The sequence below is a fragment of the Apteryx mantelli genome, chromosome 22, assembly GCF_036417845.1.
Source record: "Apteryx mantelli isolate bAptMan1 chromosome 22, bAptMan1.hap1, whole genome shotgun sequence".
Taxonomy (NCBI): Eukaryota; Metazoa; Chordata; class Aves; order Apterygiformes; family Apterygidae; genus Apteryx; species Apteryx mantelli.
Window position 1 is genome coordinate 8842542 of NC_089999.1, and position 17616 is coordinate 8860157.

Genomic DNA, 17616 nt, shown 5'->3' on the forward strand with positions numbered 1-17616 from the left:
AGCGGCGCGCGCGCGCCTCGCGGGCGGCCGTTGCGGGGCTGGGGGGGGGGGAGCGGGCGCCTTTCCCGCCCTCCGCGCGCGCTCTCCTCGCCCCTCACGGCGCCGCGCGCCCCCTCAGCCCGCCCTGAGGGCGACGCGGCCCCGCCGCGCCATTCCTCGGTGCCCGCCGCCACCGCCGGGTGCGCCTCGAGCGGATGTGCAGCTCCAGCTGTTTGGTCACCAACTTCTCCAAATGCCTCTCCTCTGCCGTTTTTTTTTTTTTTTTTTTTGGGGGGGGGGATGTCAAACGACGGTGGGTGCGAACGCAAGGAGCTGGTGGATGGCTGGAGCCTGCAGTCAGATAATGGAGACGTCTCCAACTGACCGGTTTGTGAGGACAGGCGGTTTTCTGAGAACGTCGCTCTGTTTTGCGGGCGTGCAGTGATTTATTGCATTTGCACTCCTTCAGTTTCAACACTACTTAAGAGCTGCATCAGTCTGGGCTACACTTAGTAGTAAGGAAAACGCCAAATATTTATTGGAAGACGATTACAAAAATCCTTCTACATGACCTATACGTACCATATTTAAGTACCTAGGGCCACAGCCAGGAAAATGGCTAAACAGGGCTAGATTGCTTTGTGATTCCAGAGATAAGAGTAGTAAAGACTATCTCTGATTGGAAAAATAAAAAAATAAACCCCCATAACATTTAGCATGTTTAACTGCTACATGCAGCCTTCCTATGGACATCCCAGCACCTCTTCTGTAGCATCTCAGCCTAAAGCTGTGATTGTTTGATACCAGCTTGCCCTGTATTAACTAAGCTTCATCTCTTTCTCAAGCTGCTATCTAAATAAAAAAAAATTAAGTTAAGCTTTTTCTCAGAGATTAATTGAAATCTGGCCATTAAGTCCTGCCTGGAGAAGAAAAAAGGCAAGGAACTGTTCAAAGTGCAGCCAAGCAATTTGGCTGACAATACCATATAAAATGTCCATGCTTACACAGCCTCATTACGAACCAAGCAATAACTTTATTATGTTCAGCCTCAAAAGGAAAACCAATGATTAACTTAATACCACATTTATTTTTAGATAGTCCTGTAAGAGCGCACATCACCTTACAAACACATGACAGAGCCCTGCCACAAGGAGTTTACAATTGAACTTTGACAGATACAATAAAAAACAAACAACAAAATCAGGAACGAGAGGAGGTAGGGGAGGCTAATCCCAGGAGGGTGAAAGGAGGGGGGCATTCTGAAAACGGGAATTGTTCCAAGAATAAAGAGCAAGCAATAGAGGAGTTGGGCACACGGGAGTAATGAGCAGCAGTAGGAAGGACGATGGTGCGGAGCACAGTACACTGAGAAAAGCAGATCGCGCAAAGACAGGCAGAGCAACCCAGGTAGAAGGGGGAAGGAAAAAAAAAAAAAGCAAGGGCCTCTAGAGTTTATAATTAACACATGAGAATGCATCTACATAATACATCATTGCTTCAGCTATTTCCAGAGAAGATAAGTGTTGTGAAATGTAATCAGAAGTGTCTGTTTTTACAGGCCCTTCCCATCAGGAATACCAGTGTAATATTAGCTTGCATTATGAATACTTTGCACTTCTAAACTGGGAAGTAGGGAATACCAAAAGCCTTGCAGATAAAGAAAACACTCCAAGGAAAAAAAGTAACAGAAAATTTGTAGTTTTAAGATTCCATTCTTTTCCCTTGGAGTATCTGCTTTATATTTTGTAGTGTATTTTCCAAATTCATCAGCTTGTCAAGAGAGAAACCTCCTACTTTAAAACATTTTAGTGATTTACTGTTTTAGTTAAAATCTCATTATCCTACAATTTTCCTTTATAGACAGAGCATGAAGAGGCCAGGCATTGCTGTGGGGAGTTAAACATTTCAATCACTTAACAGCACTGCAGTTAAGCTGGACTCTCAGCAAGATTTGCTTACTGAATAAAGTTATAAGACTATTAAGCAAAATAGCACAGATTTTCTCTGCTACTCTTGGTAGCATCATTACATTAGTGCTATAAAGATTGCATCCATGGGTTTTAGGTACTGACACCTCAGTAAAACAAAAGAGCTCTCTGTCCTTTCCCCACTCCCTTTTCCCTAAATAAAAACACTTATTAAATGCATGTGAGAGTTCTCTGTAGAAACCAGGAGCAGTTACTCCAGAAGGTGCAGTCACCTTTATACAGTCGCATCACTGAATTTGAGTGCTTCTGCAAATGGCAAGGACTCACAGATCAGGTTTCTGTTTAATTACATTCAGTTAAGGATGCTTCTACCAAAGAAATGATGTCTTTTCCACAACTGCCTCCTAGCACTTCTAACATGGGTGGGGGAAGAAGGGGGAGAGAGAAGGGGCATTAAAAAAGTTTAAGTTCTAGAATTTAGAAATTATGAAACCAGTTAAACACATTAACCTATATTATACAGGTAAATGCATTATTGATTTAACTGATGTAGCTCTCTAGCCTTTGGTAGCCCATTTATTTTTTTCACTGGGTGGCTCACGCATGTGGAAGAGTACATCAGGAATTTTCTTTGTCCTGCATCATTTGGCTGGAAAGCAGAAATGCTGTATTCCATTCCAGATTTAAGTAATCTATGATTGTGTCTCCATAAGCATCAGAGAACAAACGCGATTGCCCATGGGCAGTTTGCCTTAACAGAACTGTCTTGACAATGTTTTTTCTGCACCATGCAAGACAACACGTAGAGGAAGTTGAAGCCAAAATACTATAGCTGTCCTTTTAGGGGCCCACCTCTGCAGGAGATGCAGCATTTAAGTAATTACGCCACAGTCAGTAGAGCATATGCACATTGTACATGCAGATATAGCTTTGTTGATAGATAAATTTGAGATTGCCTTTAAAATTAGTCTAGTCCACAACTGGTGGAGGAAAATGAACCCTATAAGATCAGACCAGCATTCCACCTGGCCCAGCGTATTTCCTCCATCGTATAGTAGCATATTCTTAAAGACATGGAAAAGTAGTAATGGAAAAGTAGCACATGGAAAAGTAGTAATTCCTTGGCATACTTTTCCTATTTACAGTAACTTTAAATCTCCCTGAATTAGTGGATGTATTAAACCATCATTTAACTAGCCCCTTTTAAAAATCCATTTATACTTTGTTCCCCACAACATCCTGCAGCAATGAATTCCACAGCTTGACTTTGCACTGCACGAGAAAGCACTCCCATTTGTCCATTTAAACCCGGACAACTGAAGCTTCATTGTGTATCCATCAGTCCTTGTGACTGCAAGCCAAAGGCATGTTTTACTCTGAATCTGCAAAGGGAGCCTGAAACCTTGACTCAAAGACATATGTTCTTCTCCTCCTTACAGCTGACTAGCAGTTTCTAAACACTGTGCCACATCAGAGACACTAATCACATTTATCCAGTATTTTAGCACATGAAACTGGATTGGAGAATACTCCTAATACAGGGCAGGACTTGGGAACTGCAGTAGGGAGGTAGATGGCAGGAATAAAAGGGTGTTCTCCATTTAATTTAGCTGCACACACTTCAAAGGCAGCAGCATCTCCACTGTGACTCCAGGAAAACATGCCATTCAGACTGTATTCCACCATTTTGCAGGGACATTCGTATCAGGGATTCAGGTGGCAGAGTGGAAGATACCATGCTCAATATTTTGAAATTAAGGTGAAGTTAGCACACTGAAGTCCTCAAACAGCTGTCTATTTTCAGATATTGTGATCTGAGGACTGTGGCTCAGACACTCACCTGTCTGAAATCTTACTAAAAATGTCATTTTCACATCACAAATACCTTGCAGCAAGAGTAGGAACCTTCTTTTAGAAACATTTAGAAGTGGCAAGTATAGCAATACAGAATGCAGAAATCTGCAAAAAGCCCTCTGGAAATACAGGAAAGCTGAACTACTGCTGGTGGATTTCTAGACACATACTTGAGACAATTGCAAGTGAGCAGGAAACCAAATCATAACTGTGCCTCCCTAATTATTGCTTGACACAAGGAAAAAAAAGCTGGGAAGGTCAGTAAATCATCACCAAAGCTATAAAGGCAAACAAGAAAATGCAAGTTTAAGAACAACATCATGTTGACAGCAGGCGATAAGGCTGTCTTGGAACAAACACATTTAATAAAGGCAACACGTAAAAAAAATATAATCCACAAGTGTGTAAAATACTCAGTGGCAAGTCATTTTTAAAACAAGTGACTGAAGACTAAAAGGTACCGTGGAGTGTAGTAGCATCTGAACTGCCCACAGGAGCTATCTGAAGGCAGTGACTCGAGATGGCGCTGCTGTCCTACAAAGCTGCCTAGTCACTGCGTCCTGACAAGGGCACCAGCAAGCAGCTCCTCAGGGTTTCTGACACTCAGCGATTCCTCCCGAGGCTCTGGGCAAGAGGTTGCCAAGCCTGCTATTTAGGATGGTGAAAACCTGGCTGGGCTGAGCATCTGCATGTTCCAAACCATCAGTATAGGAGTTAACACCCAGTTTCCAGGTAATTTCTCACCAGCAGGTCCAGGCGCACTGATGTTTCCGATGCCCAACTTGTTCATAGGACAGCGATTGAGTCTTATACTTTTCCAACCAGACATGAAGTTTAATGACTTACCCGCTGCCAGGCTTTGCAGTAAATGCAGGAGTTGGCAGTTCAGAAAATACCACCACATCTTCATAACTGCTTTCCCCCCCCCCCGCCCCCCAGCCTTTTTGCAGCCACTAGCTCAGCCCAGCCCAGCATGCATGCTGCTGCACACCTGCTGGTGATGTTCATCCTCAATGCAGCACAGTCCTGCTCAGAGCAGGTCCAAATGGTGCAGTGCTTAATGCTCATCACAAGGGTACAGAGGCTGAGCTACTGACCTCATCGAGAAGGTTAAGGGGAGAAATGTCTACTTAGACAAGACCTAGGAAAAACAATATAAAAATAAGCAGGTCAAGAATTCCCTTTGTATTCCCTCCATGGCAAACAGACCCTGGGGCACCTTTACCCACACGTATTGCTCTATAAGTCAGCTTCACCATACAATCAATCGCCATGTACTCTGTCCAGACAGAGCATAGATATCGTAGAAGGCTCGTAATACAGCCAAACCAGCAGCTTTTTGGTCAGTCACAGTAACCTGGTGTTCAGCAGCTTGGGGGCTATTATCAGAACAATGTAAATAGGCTATGGCTAAAGGAAAAATTATGTTGCCACATCGCCCTGACATGTGTTCACAGGATCCAGTTACCAGATGCAAGGAGTGTTCTGCACTCTTGATTTAACAGCAAGTCAGCTCATGAGACATGAATACCAAAGTGTGTGGAGCCCCAGAACCCACCTTCAAGAAGCTTCTCCACTTTACTAAGTACAAGCTGCTGCTCCTCTCCCAGGGTCATTTCAGAGGGAGGAGACGGCAAAAGGCAACAAGTCTCAAAGCACTTCATCGGTAAACAAGATCCAATTCCTATCTGAAAGGTTCAGGACTGCAGACAGTTTACAACACGTACAGATGGTTTACAGGCCAGGAGGAAGAGGAATCCAGGCCTTTGAAGGCTTGGGATAGGACCAAGCAGTCCACTAAGCTCTTCATTTCAGTGTGGAAGGCAGATCCATTGCTCACAGTCTGTGCCATATGTAGTAATAAAGGATTTGGGAGCTGTCAACACCAGCAGCCAGCGTTTAGCAGTATACTGAAGTTCTGCTCATACCCATAGGAAGAAATTCCCTTCCCTGCCTCAGGAACAGTCTGGGATATGTCTAGATAGACAGTAAAACCACTGAATCCAGCTACCCATCAAGCAGAAAGGCCACTGCCAAACCTAAGGGAAGGGAGGAGAGTGCAGCTTGCATCCGAGACAATGTCAGCCAGGGTTGGGGGAAGAAGGAGGGGGGAAAACCCCAGACTTCAGTGTGTTACATTTGCAAGCTCTAATTATGGTCTTTCTTACCTCTTTCCCCAGCCCTCCAATTCCTTCTCTCCCCCACTCTCCCCAGTGCAGAGACCCTGCTGCTGGAGAGAGTGATCAGGGAATAATTTAAGACACAATAACTGTGTAGCCTTAATAAAAAGGAAAAAAAATGTCCCATGTTCTGGAGTAAGGAGTGGGAAGTCTCTTCCTGCCGTATATCTGAGGAAAGCTCAGTCATGCTGTATGGCCCTCACTCCAGTGATGAGCAAAGACTGGCAGAGCCAGGAAAGAAAAAGCCTGGCTTACACCACAGGTAGAGCCCACGGATGTGGCAGGAACCTGTACAGGGGAAGTTGCATTCAAAGCACCAGTTTACACAAAGGCTTCCTCATTAGGAGTGCCATTGATTTTGAGGAAGAGTTTGGAATCATCATTCTTCTGTTTTCTTTCTCTCTCTAGCCTGCGTCTGTAGCAGACCAGGTAGATGGGAAGGCAGAAGCCCAGGAAGCTCAGACCAAGCAAGCCAACATTCACCTGCAGGAACAAAGACAAAATGAAATTAGGAAGGCTAGGAAGAAGACAACCTAGTTATGCATGCCGAAGCGTCAGAACCCTGCCCATATCACTCAGCTACAGGCTATCCAGGAGGCGCCCTGTTCAGTGTATTGGCAACAGCCTCCACTGTACTTTTATTTATATTCCTGTGACCAGAGCACCATGCGTATAAAATAAATGCTGCAAGAGTTTGTTGTTCTGGATCACAGCTGAAGGAATCTCTTGTTCCACAAAACAAGCAGAGCTGTTACAGCCCTCGCTATGACAGGCTATAGCTAGTCTACAGGACTGACATTTCTCAATCTCAGAAGCAGAAGATGGAGTAGAGTTTAAGCTGTGGTTCTTTTCACAACCACTGCCAATTGTGGGAAGAGCCTAAGGTTGCTGGAATGCAGGCGTGAGCACATGTAGCCTATTCTTCCTCTCCAAGACCACCTGTGTCATGATTGTAGTGAGCTGCCCGGACAGATTCTCAGCCAAACACTGCACACCACACAGTAACCCTCAATAGCCACTTGGCTTTCCTGACAACATCAGCAAACCAGAATTTACTGATATGTAGAACTAGTAGCTCAAAGGAGATTTTACAATGCCTACCACACAGAACCTGTTCGCAGGAGGCACTCCAGCAGCCTTCTCCCTTCCTCCCTTTCCATATACATAGGGGTTAATGGCATTCCCTCCTAGGGCCTCAGTACTTACACAGAAAAGGTTCTTGACAGCACCAAGGTAAGAGCAGACTGAGGAGCATGTAAAATTTGCTGTTTGTAACCAGGTCATGCAAAGGAGGCCCGTTGTTTTCAAAGAAATCAGTCAAAACCATCTTCACCACCAAGCTTACACATTAAGTTTTAGAAAGACTTACCCAGAGAGGGTCTCCTTCCAAAGGTCCTGTCAATGCCATAAACAGAGGCTGCTGCAGAAGGGCAAAAAGGGCACTGACCAAAGACTGCAACCCTGTCAAGCTGCCAAACTGAGTAGAGGGGTATCTGCCATCAGAGAAAGCAGCAGAATTATTACGTGTCACCTTGACTGTTCACATCACCCCAGATCAGATTACATTCCCAACAGACTAACACAGAGCACAGTCCCAAGAGAGGCACAGTAGGAAGAACTTCTCTCCCAGCCTTCTGTGCAACTCCCTCTTACTCTGCAGTTTTTAGTTATACCCATTTTTAGCACAGTGCTCTCTAGAACAGAATGAAACTGGTGATGGGGCCAGAGGCTTCATCTCTAGACTATTCTCATGATGAGCTTTAAAACTTAAGTGTCAGATCTAGCACTTGTTATTGCAGAGTTTTGTTTTGCAGCTGTACCATGCAACAGGTTGAAGTGCTTATACAACTATTGCTCCTAATGCAAAGGGAGAAGGACATTGATATTTACTAGTTAAAAGCAAGGCCTCTTTATCCACATGACAGCACTTGCGGCTGAGCAATCATTTTCATCTGGCCATAACAATTTGCTCCCTTTAGAAGAGAGTGAAACCTGCACAACAGGTTAGCATGTTTTCCTTTTTAGAGGACAAGTCTGATCCTATGTCAAATTAAACAATACTGTTGATTGGAAAGTGCTGAATACCAGATACTACTGATAGAAAAATAAGTCTCAGTAACAGTCCAACATCTTTCTCTTCATGACTGAGCAGTGTTTGAAAAGGATCAGGTTAAACTAAGCTTAGAAAAGGAGAATTGGACCAAAAAGTTTGAATATTCAAAGAAAAGTCACATTCAAACCAAAAATACCTCAATCCAGAAAGTTCCAGACAGGATTAATTTACAAGCAAGCTGAAAAGTACAGCAACAGCCATTTACCTTGCCTAGGACAAAAGTTTTTCCTTCTAGCAAAAGTTCATGCATTTTTGAATCGAGTCTTAGACAGGCTTTCTACCTTGGACTCTCTGTATACTAAGACCAAAACCTTTAACAGAAAGGTCAACAGCTTCTTTCTGTTCCCCTGTCCAACAGGTCAGGACAGAGGGGCAGATCTGTTTTCAAAACCAAAACATTGCTTAATAAGAAAGAGTATTTAGACTAATCTATTGATAAGTTGGAAACAGGATAGATGATCCATCCTGGGAAAGGGAGTAGGCTTCATTAATGGTATCTTGAGCAATGCTTTACCAATGTAATTTCAGAGCAGACTAGTAGCAATGTATTCAATTAACGTTAATGTTTTATGCACATAGCTACTTACTGTAGGACCAAAAAAAAAAAAGTGCCTTGAGTTCCTACTATATAACTTCAGTGTTGATAATCTAGTTGTCCCCTGAGGCTCATATAGCTGTGCCCATCTTACTGCAGTAGCTATGCCAAAGGAGTTAGCTGTAGGCCCAAACAACAAAACAACAACAAAAAAAGGACTTCAGTCCAGCTACTGTCACATCCAGCACTGACCAAGGAAGCAAGTCACATCAGTTTTCCCCTCTGACCATGAAGACTTAACTTCCTGAGCTCCCTCTCAGCTGAAGAAATTACCAACCCAAACAGAATCACCTGGCCAGTCACTCACTATAAATAGAGACTTACACAGCTGCGTAGAGGCCTCCCACAGCTGAGTGGATGAATCCTCTCACAATTGTATGCAAAATGAAGGAAAGAATCTGGAAAGAGAAACAGAAAATGTCAGGTGCCAGATACCATCTAGATGTGCCCAGACCCCAACACACGACCATTCCTAAAAGCTGTTCTCCTTTTTAGCACCAAGGCAGGCTTGAAGAGCTCAGAACCAAAACCTAAAGATCAGCACAAGGAAAGACAAACTGTTCTCATTTCTAAAAGCAGTGCATTTCCTTACTTTGAGGAGACTAGCATGTAGTGCCCCCGAGGTTAACCACACACAAGACCTATCTGATTTGTAGCTGGCACTGTTGCAAAGACATGCCCCCCAGCAACCACGGCCAGGGTCATAATGCTTTTTTATTGAGCAATTTGCCAATTCAGTTAATTTTCCACAAGTTATTGCAGACAATATGCAAGTATGACCAAACTACAGCTGTTCTCCTACGTCATCAAGGTATGTTCAACTATAGAATAAAATCACTAAATTTCTCTGCCAAAGACAGGTGGTGCCACAGAACAAATATTTTAACAGATTTATAATCCCATGGGTATCATTGGGCATAGTTCAGGGTAGCATTTGGTGCAAAAATAACTTACTGTTTATATTAGTGTCATGCATCTTACTGCAAATTTTCTGACAGTCAGCAGCTTAAATTAGGCCCAGGTTAAACACAGAGGCACTACTGAGAGGACCTCAGTAGGAAAGTATTTTTGACTACAGAGCTCAGCTGCAGAAACTCAGAAGTGCCAAAAAAATTGCAAGTCAATTCTGACATTTTAACTATAGCTACTTCTTTAGGTTCTCTCAAGAGATGTAAACTGCACTGTATTATTTGTTTCAACTCTAAGGCAGCTGGGGTTCCCAAAGCAGCAGCAAACTCTCTCCTAGCAGTGCCAAAAAGCCCTCCTGCCATCAGCTGGCTCTGCTGGTTTGCAGGACCTCCCTGCACCACCCGGCCATTTCACCAGGACCCTCGCTGCCAGCCCCTCCAGCACATCCATCCATTTGACCTATTCACCTGCAACGGTAGGTTAGGAATAAGACAGGTGACTCCAAATCCAACCAGCAGAAGGTTTGTGAACGCAAAGGCATTGGTGGCATTGGTGATTTTCTGAATCTGACGATCACGTTTTTTCTTTTTCTTGTCACTTCTGGAAAGATAGCAAAAACTGTGTTACAAAAAACACTTCCAGCAGCTACCAGAACTCACAGCAGGATTTTCCACATCCCACATCAGCCCTATCTAAACCGGTTAGGTTAGAGATCTGTCTAGAGAGGTGACAAAGGAAAGGCTGGGCAGTTATTTCAGTGCGGTTACTCAGCCTGTCCTTCTAGCCTAACAGTGTGCATCCCCCCACTACAATTTAAATTCGCTCTTCTTGACTGATCTTAGTGGACACGGAAGAGAGTTTGGTTCTTTCCTCTTTGCAATTACAAAGTGAAGACTTCAGGCTTTCTTTTCTATACTAAAGAACCCATATTTGTTTCAGTCTTTCCTCCCAAATCATGTTTTCTAGACCTCTGTTCACTGCCTTCCTCTGGACTTCTAGTTAGTCAACATCTTTCTGAAATGGTGGTATCAAAGCTGGAAACAAAATACAAATTCAGCCCTCAATGTCACAGAGAGGCGTGGATTAGGTCACAAGTCATATACTGGGATACAGAAATAAAGATGCTGTATTCGTTTGCTTTTTGCCCCATCAAGATTGCCCTAAATCACTTTACAACATTTGATATTATGCAGAGCAGAGGGGGCCTGCTACGTGGCTGCATGTCCCATGTGGCGCATACTACGCACTGCTCAGCGTTGCTCTCCTCGTTCTCTTCTGAGGCATCATCACACTCTTTCAGTCGCCAGTCCATGATGTACCCGATCACAGGCGCTGTCAGCAAGCACAGCAGTTGCAACACACCAAAAATGGAAGTGTAAAGACTCACTGCAGGGGGAGAGAGAAAAAAGTGCATCAGTCCAAGGGGTATGCTAGCAGCTATAGAACAAAGGACAGCAAAGAGATGGTTCTTCCCCGCTGATCGTTTCTCTAATTAAGAGCCCAGACCCCCTGTATTCACAGGCTAACCGGAAGGGCTGAAGGAGCTGAGACACCAAAAACCCATTTCATCAGTTAGCTTCTCAGAGGCAGACCATTACAGTGGACATACTGGGCTTGCTGCTTTGAAAATGCTAGTGCAGCATCAGGACAGGTGAAGCAAGCATCAGCCCAACAGTAGCTAGGTCTCCAGGAATGGCACCCCAGGAAATGCTCAGTGCCAAAAGGTTTCTTATGTCTAGGAGCAACAAGGAAAATTCTTATAAAGCAATAAACCTTGAACAGTCACCCCTGCCTTAATCACCTCCTCTCCTCCCTTGCTGGGAGCTCCAGTTGGGAAGCTCCTGCCCTAGCCCAGCAGGGACAACCCAGACTGGGAAGGTGAGGGCTAACCTGTTTTGTGCAGAAAAGACCAATTTGGAGGTTGAGTGGAGAGAAGGAAGGATTAGTAGCAAGAAACCTAGCATCTGAGATCAACTGTCAGGACTTCAAACTGATGAAAATTCCCCGCATATTAAAGATGGAAGAAGTCTCTATGTGAATCACTATGGGACAGCTGATGCACGCAGACTTGGAAGAAACTCTCCCCTCCTGTTACTAGAGAGTTCACCCCACCCCGCAGTGCTTTTTCCACTTCCTCACTACAGCCCACGTGATGGATTTGCAGGCATCACACGGAAGGGCTGGTGAGTCAGTGTACCACAGCTCTGAGAAAAAGATGCAATTCTGAAACTGCCCATCTCAGCACAGAGTGCTCGCAAGTTACAGCACCGTAAGCAAAACATAACCAAAAGGAATTTAGTTTGTCCCTCCCTACACATCTCTAGAGCTATCCCAAAGCAATACAGACATGAGCTATACCAAAATTAATCTGGTAACTGCAAAAAGTTTCCAACAAACTTTCTCCCCCTAGATGGTTGCAGCAAAAAACCCAGCAGGGCTCCCTTGCTGTGCCAGGCATGGCACCGGATGATACATTTCTGGCTCCAGCCACTGGCTAGAAAGCTAAAAGGAACTTGCAGCTCCAGTCTCTGAACGCCCATTCCTGCCCCCATCACTGCCACACAGGCAAGCCCTGAAGCGGCCCCACATCTCATCTCATTACAGCAGCTGCTGTAGCCAAGAGAGACAGGTGGTATCACCCTCTGCAAACACTCCTGGAGCTGGTCTGCTGTTGTCTGGTTATTTTTTAATAGAGGGTAAGAAGCTAGCCACATTGTCAAGTTTTGCTTTTTCATGCTACTCTGAACACTTAAGTCTTGAGCTCTAAACACTGAGAGCAGAAGCCAACTTGAAGTGAGGAATAAAGTTTATGGGGAGAGTGCGGGAAGGGAAGGAGAGATCGTAGCTGCCGCAGGAACAGAGTTTCTTGGCTTGTCTATCATTTTAGAAGCCTTTTTTTTTTCCTTTCCTCCTCAGGATGAAGAACAACAATATCGAGTAAATACCAGCAGGTTCAGTAGAGGCCTGGAGAGAACAAACAGCAAAGGGCTGCATGCACGGGCACAGCCCTGCACACTCCCTGGCCACATGTCATCTCAGACCTGGAACTGCCCCGAACAAGGACCGCGGGCAGCTGAGGTTTCCAGCACACTCTGATTCCACGCAGGTCTCCAAGTATTGCCAGATTTAGTAGCAAGGTGTCAATTTATGAGCGACCTGGCCAAATTTCAAATCCCAAACACAACAAATAGGAAGACAGAGGAGAGAAGCTGACAACATGATTACACAGTGATTTAGAGGGTTATGGAAATCCTTAACTTGTCTTCCATCTCGTGAGGGTTTTCGGAAGATAAGCAGCCATGGGCTGAATGCTTTTTCTGCCTCTAGGTTTCATGGCAGTCTAAGTCACTGTAGTAGGCACAGGAAGCAGGACTATCGAGAAGGACACAGTGTCTGACAAAAACGTAAAGATTTTACTCTCTCCATTATTTTCCCCACATCTTTCTCTCCTGTTCTGCTCCTAGATATCTTTAAATTTTCTTTGTCACTAACGTTACTTGCAAGAATGACTCCGTTCTCTTCTTCCCTTGCCCAGTGCTCCTGAGCGCAGTTGCAGGTGGAGCTCCCTGAAATCATGTACATGTGAAAAACAGCAAGAACTATGGCACCCAAGGGAGTACAGTGTCCCATCCTCTCCCGATCCCCCTAGATTAGATTTCTAGAGATCTGTGCACTTCTTGGAACCCTTTGTGCAGCCTGACACTGCTGCCACTAGACAATACTACTGTTTTGCTGATGCCATGGAAACACCAAGGCAGCGGGCTGCACTGCAAGCCCAGGCTGCATTAAGGGGGAGGGGGGAGAAAAGAAAAAAAAGTCTCAAATGTGGCACAGAAAAATGATATACCCAAGGGCCATAACCCCTTTCTTAACACAGAGTTTGATCTAAACAAGATAAGCAGCATATATGTTTAACATTAAGCCTAAAATACCAAGAAGGGGAGGAAAAAAGGAAGAAAAAGAGAAAAATAACAAGAGCAAGCCAGGGCAAAAAAAGGAAAAAAAAAATCAGGGTGAAAGAGTTACAAGGTAAGCAGAAAACTGAGCTGTGCTGGGAAAGGTAGGCAGTGTGAAGTTTGTCCTGTTTACTGCTTCATGTCTAAATTGGCTCTTGAGCCAGGAGATGAAGAGCTGAGTGCTGCAGGCTGTCAAAGGCTCAAGAAACAAAGCAATTCAGGGAATGCCAGGGCACTTGGAGTTTCCCGAGCTTCCTTCCCTCCCCCAGGGCTCACTCCTGTTTTCAGAGGAGTGCCTCTTGATTTATCAGCTTCACGCAATCCAGATTCAACAAGTTCAGACTGGATCTTACTACAAAGGACAAAAAAATGGGCTAAGTATTGTTTTGCAATCCCGGGTATTTTCAACAACAGTAAACGAATGTACTCTTTCCTGTTTGCTCCATGTACTGAATCAGAGCTAAATACAGATGAGTCCAGCGCAGCGGCTGCCCCGAGCCTCCCCGGCACACACCAAGCTGCGCAAAACAGCAATGACTTCACCCTTCCCACCCCCGCTGCTGGGCCGAGACACCTAGTCCAACCATTAGTCATGAGAGTCAGCTGCTCTGTACTTTGTGCTTGCTTGGGATAAGCAAAGCAAATACCTGATGGGATAGGTCTTCCAATGAAAAAAAAAAAATCATCACAGTCTGTCCTGAGAGGCTACTCACAACAACCCATCTGGGGAAATAACATGGAATAGTATTTAACAGACACTGTGCTAAAATTAGCTTGACATTCAAGTGTCTACCTCGCCGCCCCTCTGCCCTGGGCCAGCTCCAGCTCCGCTAGACCCCACCAGCAGCTGTCAGCTGCACTTTGGCACAAGCAATTGCCAAACACGGTGTATCTGCTGAGTAATCGGGCATGCTGGCTTCTTGCAAGGACTAAGGCTGGGTCAGGTCCCAGTTCCAAGGAAACAGACAAAAGTCTTCAGGTTACCCTACCTTGATCTTCATCTCCAGACAGAAACCCAAGAATGGTATTCATGGCCCCCATGTAGAAGATGAGCCTCAGCTGAGTGACACACATGGTGATAAGGCTGAGCAACAAGATGGGGCTGAAGACGCTCTTCATGAAGGAGGGAGAAGCTGCAGAAGGAGTAATAATGTCTCTGAAGAAGGCAACATCTCATCATAAATGTACATGATTTCAGAACAAGCTTTGGCCCCTGGGTTAGCTGGCTTTCTCCTAGCTAGTCATACCAACACTGCACACAGATGACAGCTCCAAGGAGTTCACAGTTAGCAGCCATCTGGTGCACTACAAACTTCCTTCATGGATGGCTATAACTACTTAAAGTTTGGCTACTAGTAACTGGGGAGAGGGGAGAAGGAAGGAAGTCTCGCTTAATTCTGTGGATTAAAGCAAAATGAAATCTCAAGCCATTTGCTTCTGCCATACTCCTGTCTAAGGAAAACTTGCTCACGATGGCAGCAGTCTATCTAAGAGACAGCAATGACCAACCTCACTGTCCTCCCACAGCAGTACCAGTTACCCATGCTGTACTCCCCACTGTGGGCAGCAACACATGGTGTATTTAGGCAAGCGTACAAGGGCAAGATTCTTTATATAACTGAACCTGTTTTTAAAGAATGGCAGCTGGCACATGGCCTTGGCAATATATGGATCACTTATCACATAGTATCTCGTATAAACAGGTCTGGAGCATGGCAAAGATGCCACTGGTCTTCTGCCAGTGCAAGCATCCCTCAGGCACCCAGGGAACCACACCTGTGTTGTCAGGCTGGCACTTCACTTCCAGGTCCACTGTGGACAGGCAGAGCTTGTTATTCTCTTGCAAGGCTGTCAGCTCTTTGGGGCCCTTCATGGAGCTTCCCACACTGAGACGGCGCCCCACGGTCGTCACTTGCTTGTAAAACTGCTTCCCAGTGATTTTGTGGTCAAATCCCAGCCAGCTGAACTTTATTTTCACCCTGTTGGGCAGTAAAGAGAATGAGAGCTGCAACACAGGGTGGTGAATCAGAGGTAGCAGAGTTGCAGGAGTCAGAAAGGCAACAGATTGATTCAAGCACTGATTTTCATCTACAAACCCACAAGTAGTCTGGGATCCCACAGCGCAGACAGACACTTCCCTTGGGCCAGTTTGGCACAGGTCAATACAGAAATGCTTATTGCTACTGGCAGATCATTTTCCTTCACAAGTCCTATGCACTGGATGGCTCAGCCTTCCAGATATTCACCAGTCAAGATATAAAGCTAGTGGTGTACATCAATCCCCAACCCAAGAAGAAAAGTCAACAATTAACAACAGGCAAGGGAGTTCCTTGCCCATTCCTCCAAACTATCTGTGCTGGCACTTTCTAGAGGATTAAGGATGGGATAAACCTTTGGGGCCAGTCTAGATGACACTTACGTATAGTCCATGTCCTCTGGACCTGGGAAAGGCTCCAGCGGCCAGTTGAAGAAACAGTTGAGGAAAACTAATCCTGCACAGCTTGCCCAGACAAGCAGAATAAGGATGAAGGAGACCCCAAAGTCATAGATAACCTGGAAATCACAACACAATATGGTTATTTGCTAGCAGAGCAGAAAGATGTTACGATATTCTTTGGATGAGGTTTGGAGTGAAGTTGTGGGGCAGAGCAGTGTGCGACATTAGAATGGATTATAACAAAAGCAGTAACAGTTTTGTGGCATGCAGGCTCGATAAGAGACATGTTTGCACATCTTTAATAATAGCAATAGCAACAACACCAGGACCTCCAGCAGGGATGGCATGCAGCTATGGCACTAACCAATGCCATCAAAGAGTTTTCATCTAGAACCTACTCTTTGGAAAGCCAACAGGGACTGCCCTGCACACTTGAGAAAGGTCTACCATAACCATATGCCACTTACGCTCACTCTGTGATGAAACATCGCTTGTCCAGAACCGCTAGAGATCTACAGAAGCAGCCCTAGTGGCTGTCTTCTGTCCCTGCAACTCTGTTTCCTAACTCTGAACAGCAATCAAAGCCAAACGCCTGTGGTGATCACACAGATTAAGACTTCACATTTATATTTACAGTCTTGATAGAGTTTTAAAAAAGCAGCCTTTCATAAAACTAATGGCAATCTTTAGTTTTGGGGGGTTTTTTTGTTTTTTGTTTTTTTCCCCCCTCTTCTTAACGCCTTCAAAATTAAGGGCTATTAACAAACAGACCATTATCTTTACAGTATTTACTGAGTTCTTGGGACAGTCATGTGGGAAGTCTGCAACACAGACAGGAACTGAATCTTGCAAATACACTTCTCTAATGAGTACTTTAACAAATAGTCCCTCTTTCTTTCCACATTATTGCCAAACAGTGCAAAACCCCAGTACACCAGTACCAGCCATGAGTAACAATCTCACAGCCTCACCTTGATTCCTGGAAAAGTAACAGCAGAAGAAGCATAGGAGCCAATCATCAGAGCAATGAACGTGGAACGAAGGTCACCAAACATGTTGGGCAACTGGAGAAAGAAAAATTGGTTGAAACACACTGTGGCCAAGGGAAGGGAAGGGGAGGGAAGGGAAAAGGGAAGGAAGCTCTCTTGAGAAGACCCTGGCATTTAGGATTGAGACCTCTGGATACCAGAGCCTGAAGAAAACAATTTTATTCAAGAATGATGTAGCTCTTCACGATAGTGCTCTGGGACACAAGAGCTGCAGGCTGCGTTGGCGTCTCCACTGCCAGGCAGCGTCTACGATCCAAGATTAACGTGTGTAAAAGTACTGCTTCTTTCCAGACTGACCACATACTCCGCATTCATTACCTTTAGCACAGCCGTGTTTGTCCTGCATTGCACCTGCCCCTGTTCCTTCTTTGCTAGTTCCTTTCCCCAAGTCTGCAGCTTTTTAAATAACCAGAAGAGAACAAGTTTCCATCACTGCCTAAGGGTCTGCAAGCTGGAAATTACAGGGAGAGCATTAAGTCATAGGCTACAGAGAGCTCAGCCCATACTCCTGAAGCAGGTCAACAGGCAGAGACACAGCTTCAGGCGGACAGATTTCCCTCCCATCTCCTTTTTCAGGTCATTCCCTCCCCAAATTCACTTGCCATCAGTAGCATGT

The 17616-nt window shown here is 45.0% G+C and overlaps 1 protein-coding gene across 1 annotated transcript in view; it reads right to left on the reverse strand.

Annotated features, from left to right (window-relative positions):
• Positions 1-4687: 4687 nt before the first annotated feature.
• Positions 4688-17616, reverse strand: part of SLC43A2 (solute carrier family 43 member 2) — a 30252-nt gene continuing 17323 nt past the window's right edge. The window contains exons 6-14 of the mRNA XM_067309554.1: positions 16923-17015; positions 15934-16067; positions 15291-15493; positions 14504-14647; positions 10806-10944; positions 10026-10158; positions 8974-9047; positions 7311-7434; positions 4688-6424 (exon numbers count right to left, since the gene is read on the reverse strand). Of these exons, the coding sequence (XP_067165655.1) occupies positions 6263-6424; positions 7311-7434; positions 8974-9047; positions 10026-10158; positions 10806-10944; positions 14504-14647; positions 15291-15493; positions 15934-16067; positions 16923-17015 (1206 nt within the window). The 3' untranslated portion in view covers positions 4688-6262. The remainder of the gene's footprint in view (positions 6425-7310; positions 7435-8973; positions 9048-10025; positions 10159-10805; positions 10945-14503; positions 14648-15290; positions 15494-15933; positions 16068-16922; positions 17016-17616) is intronic.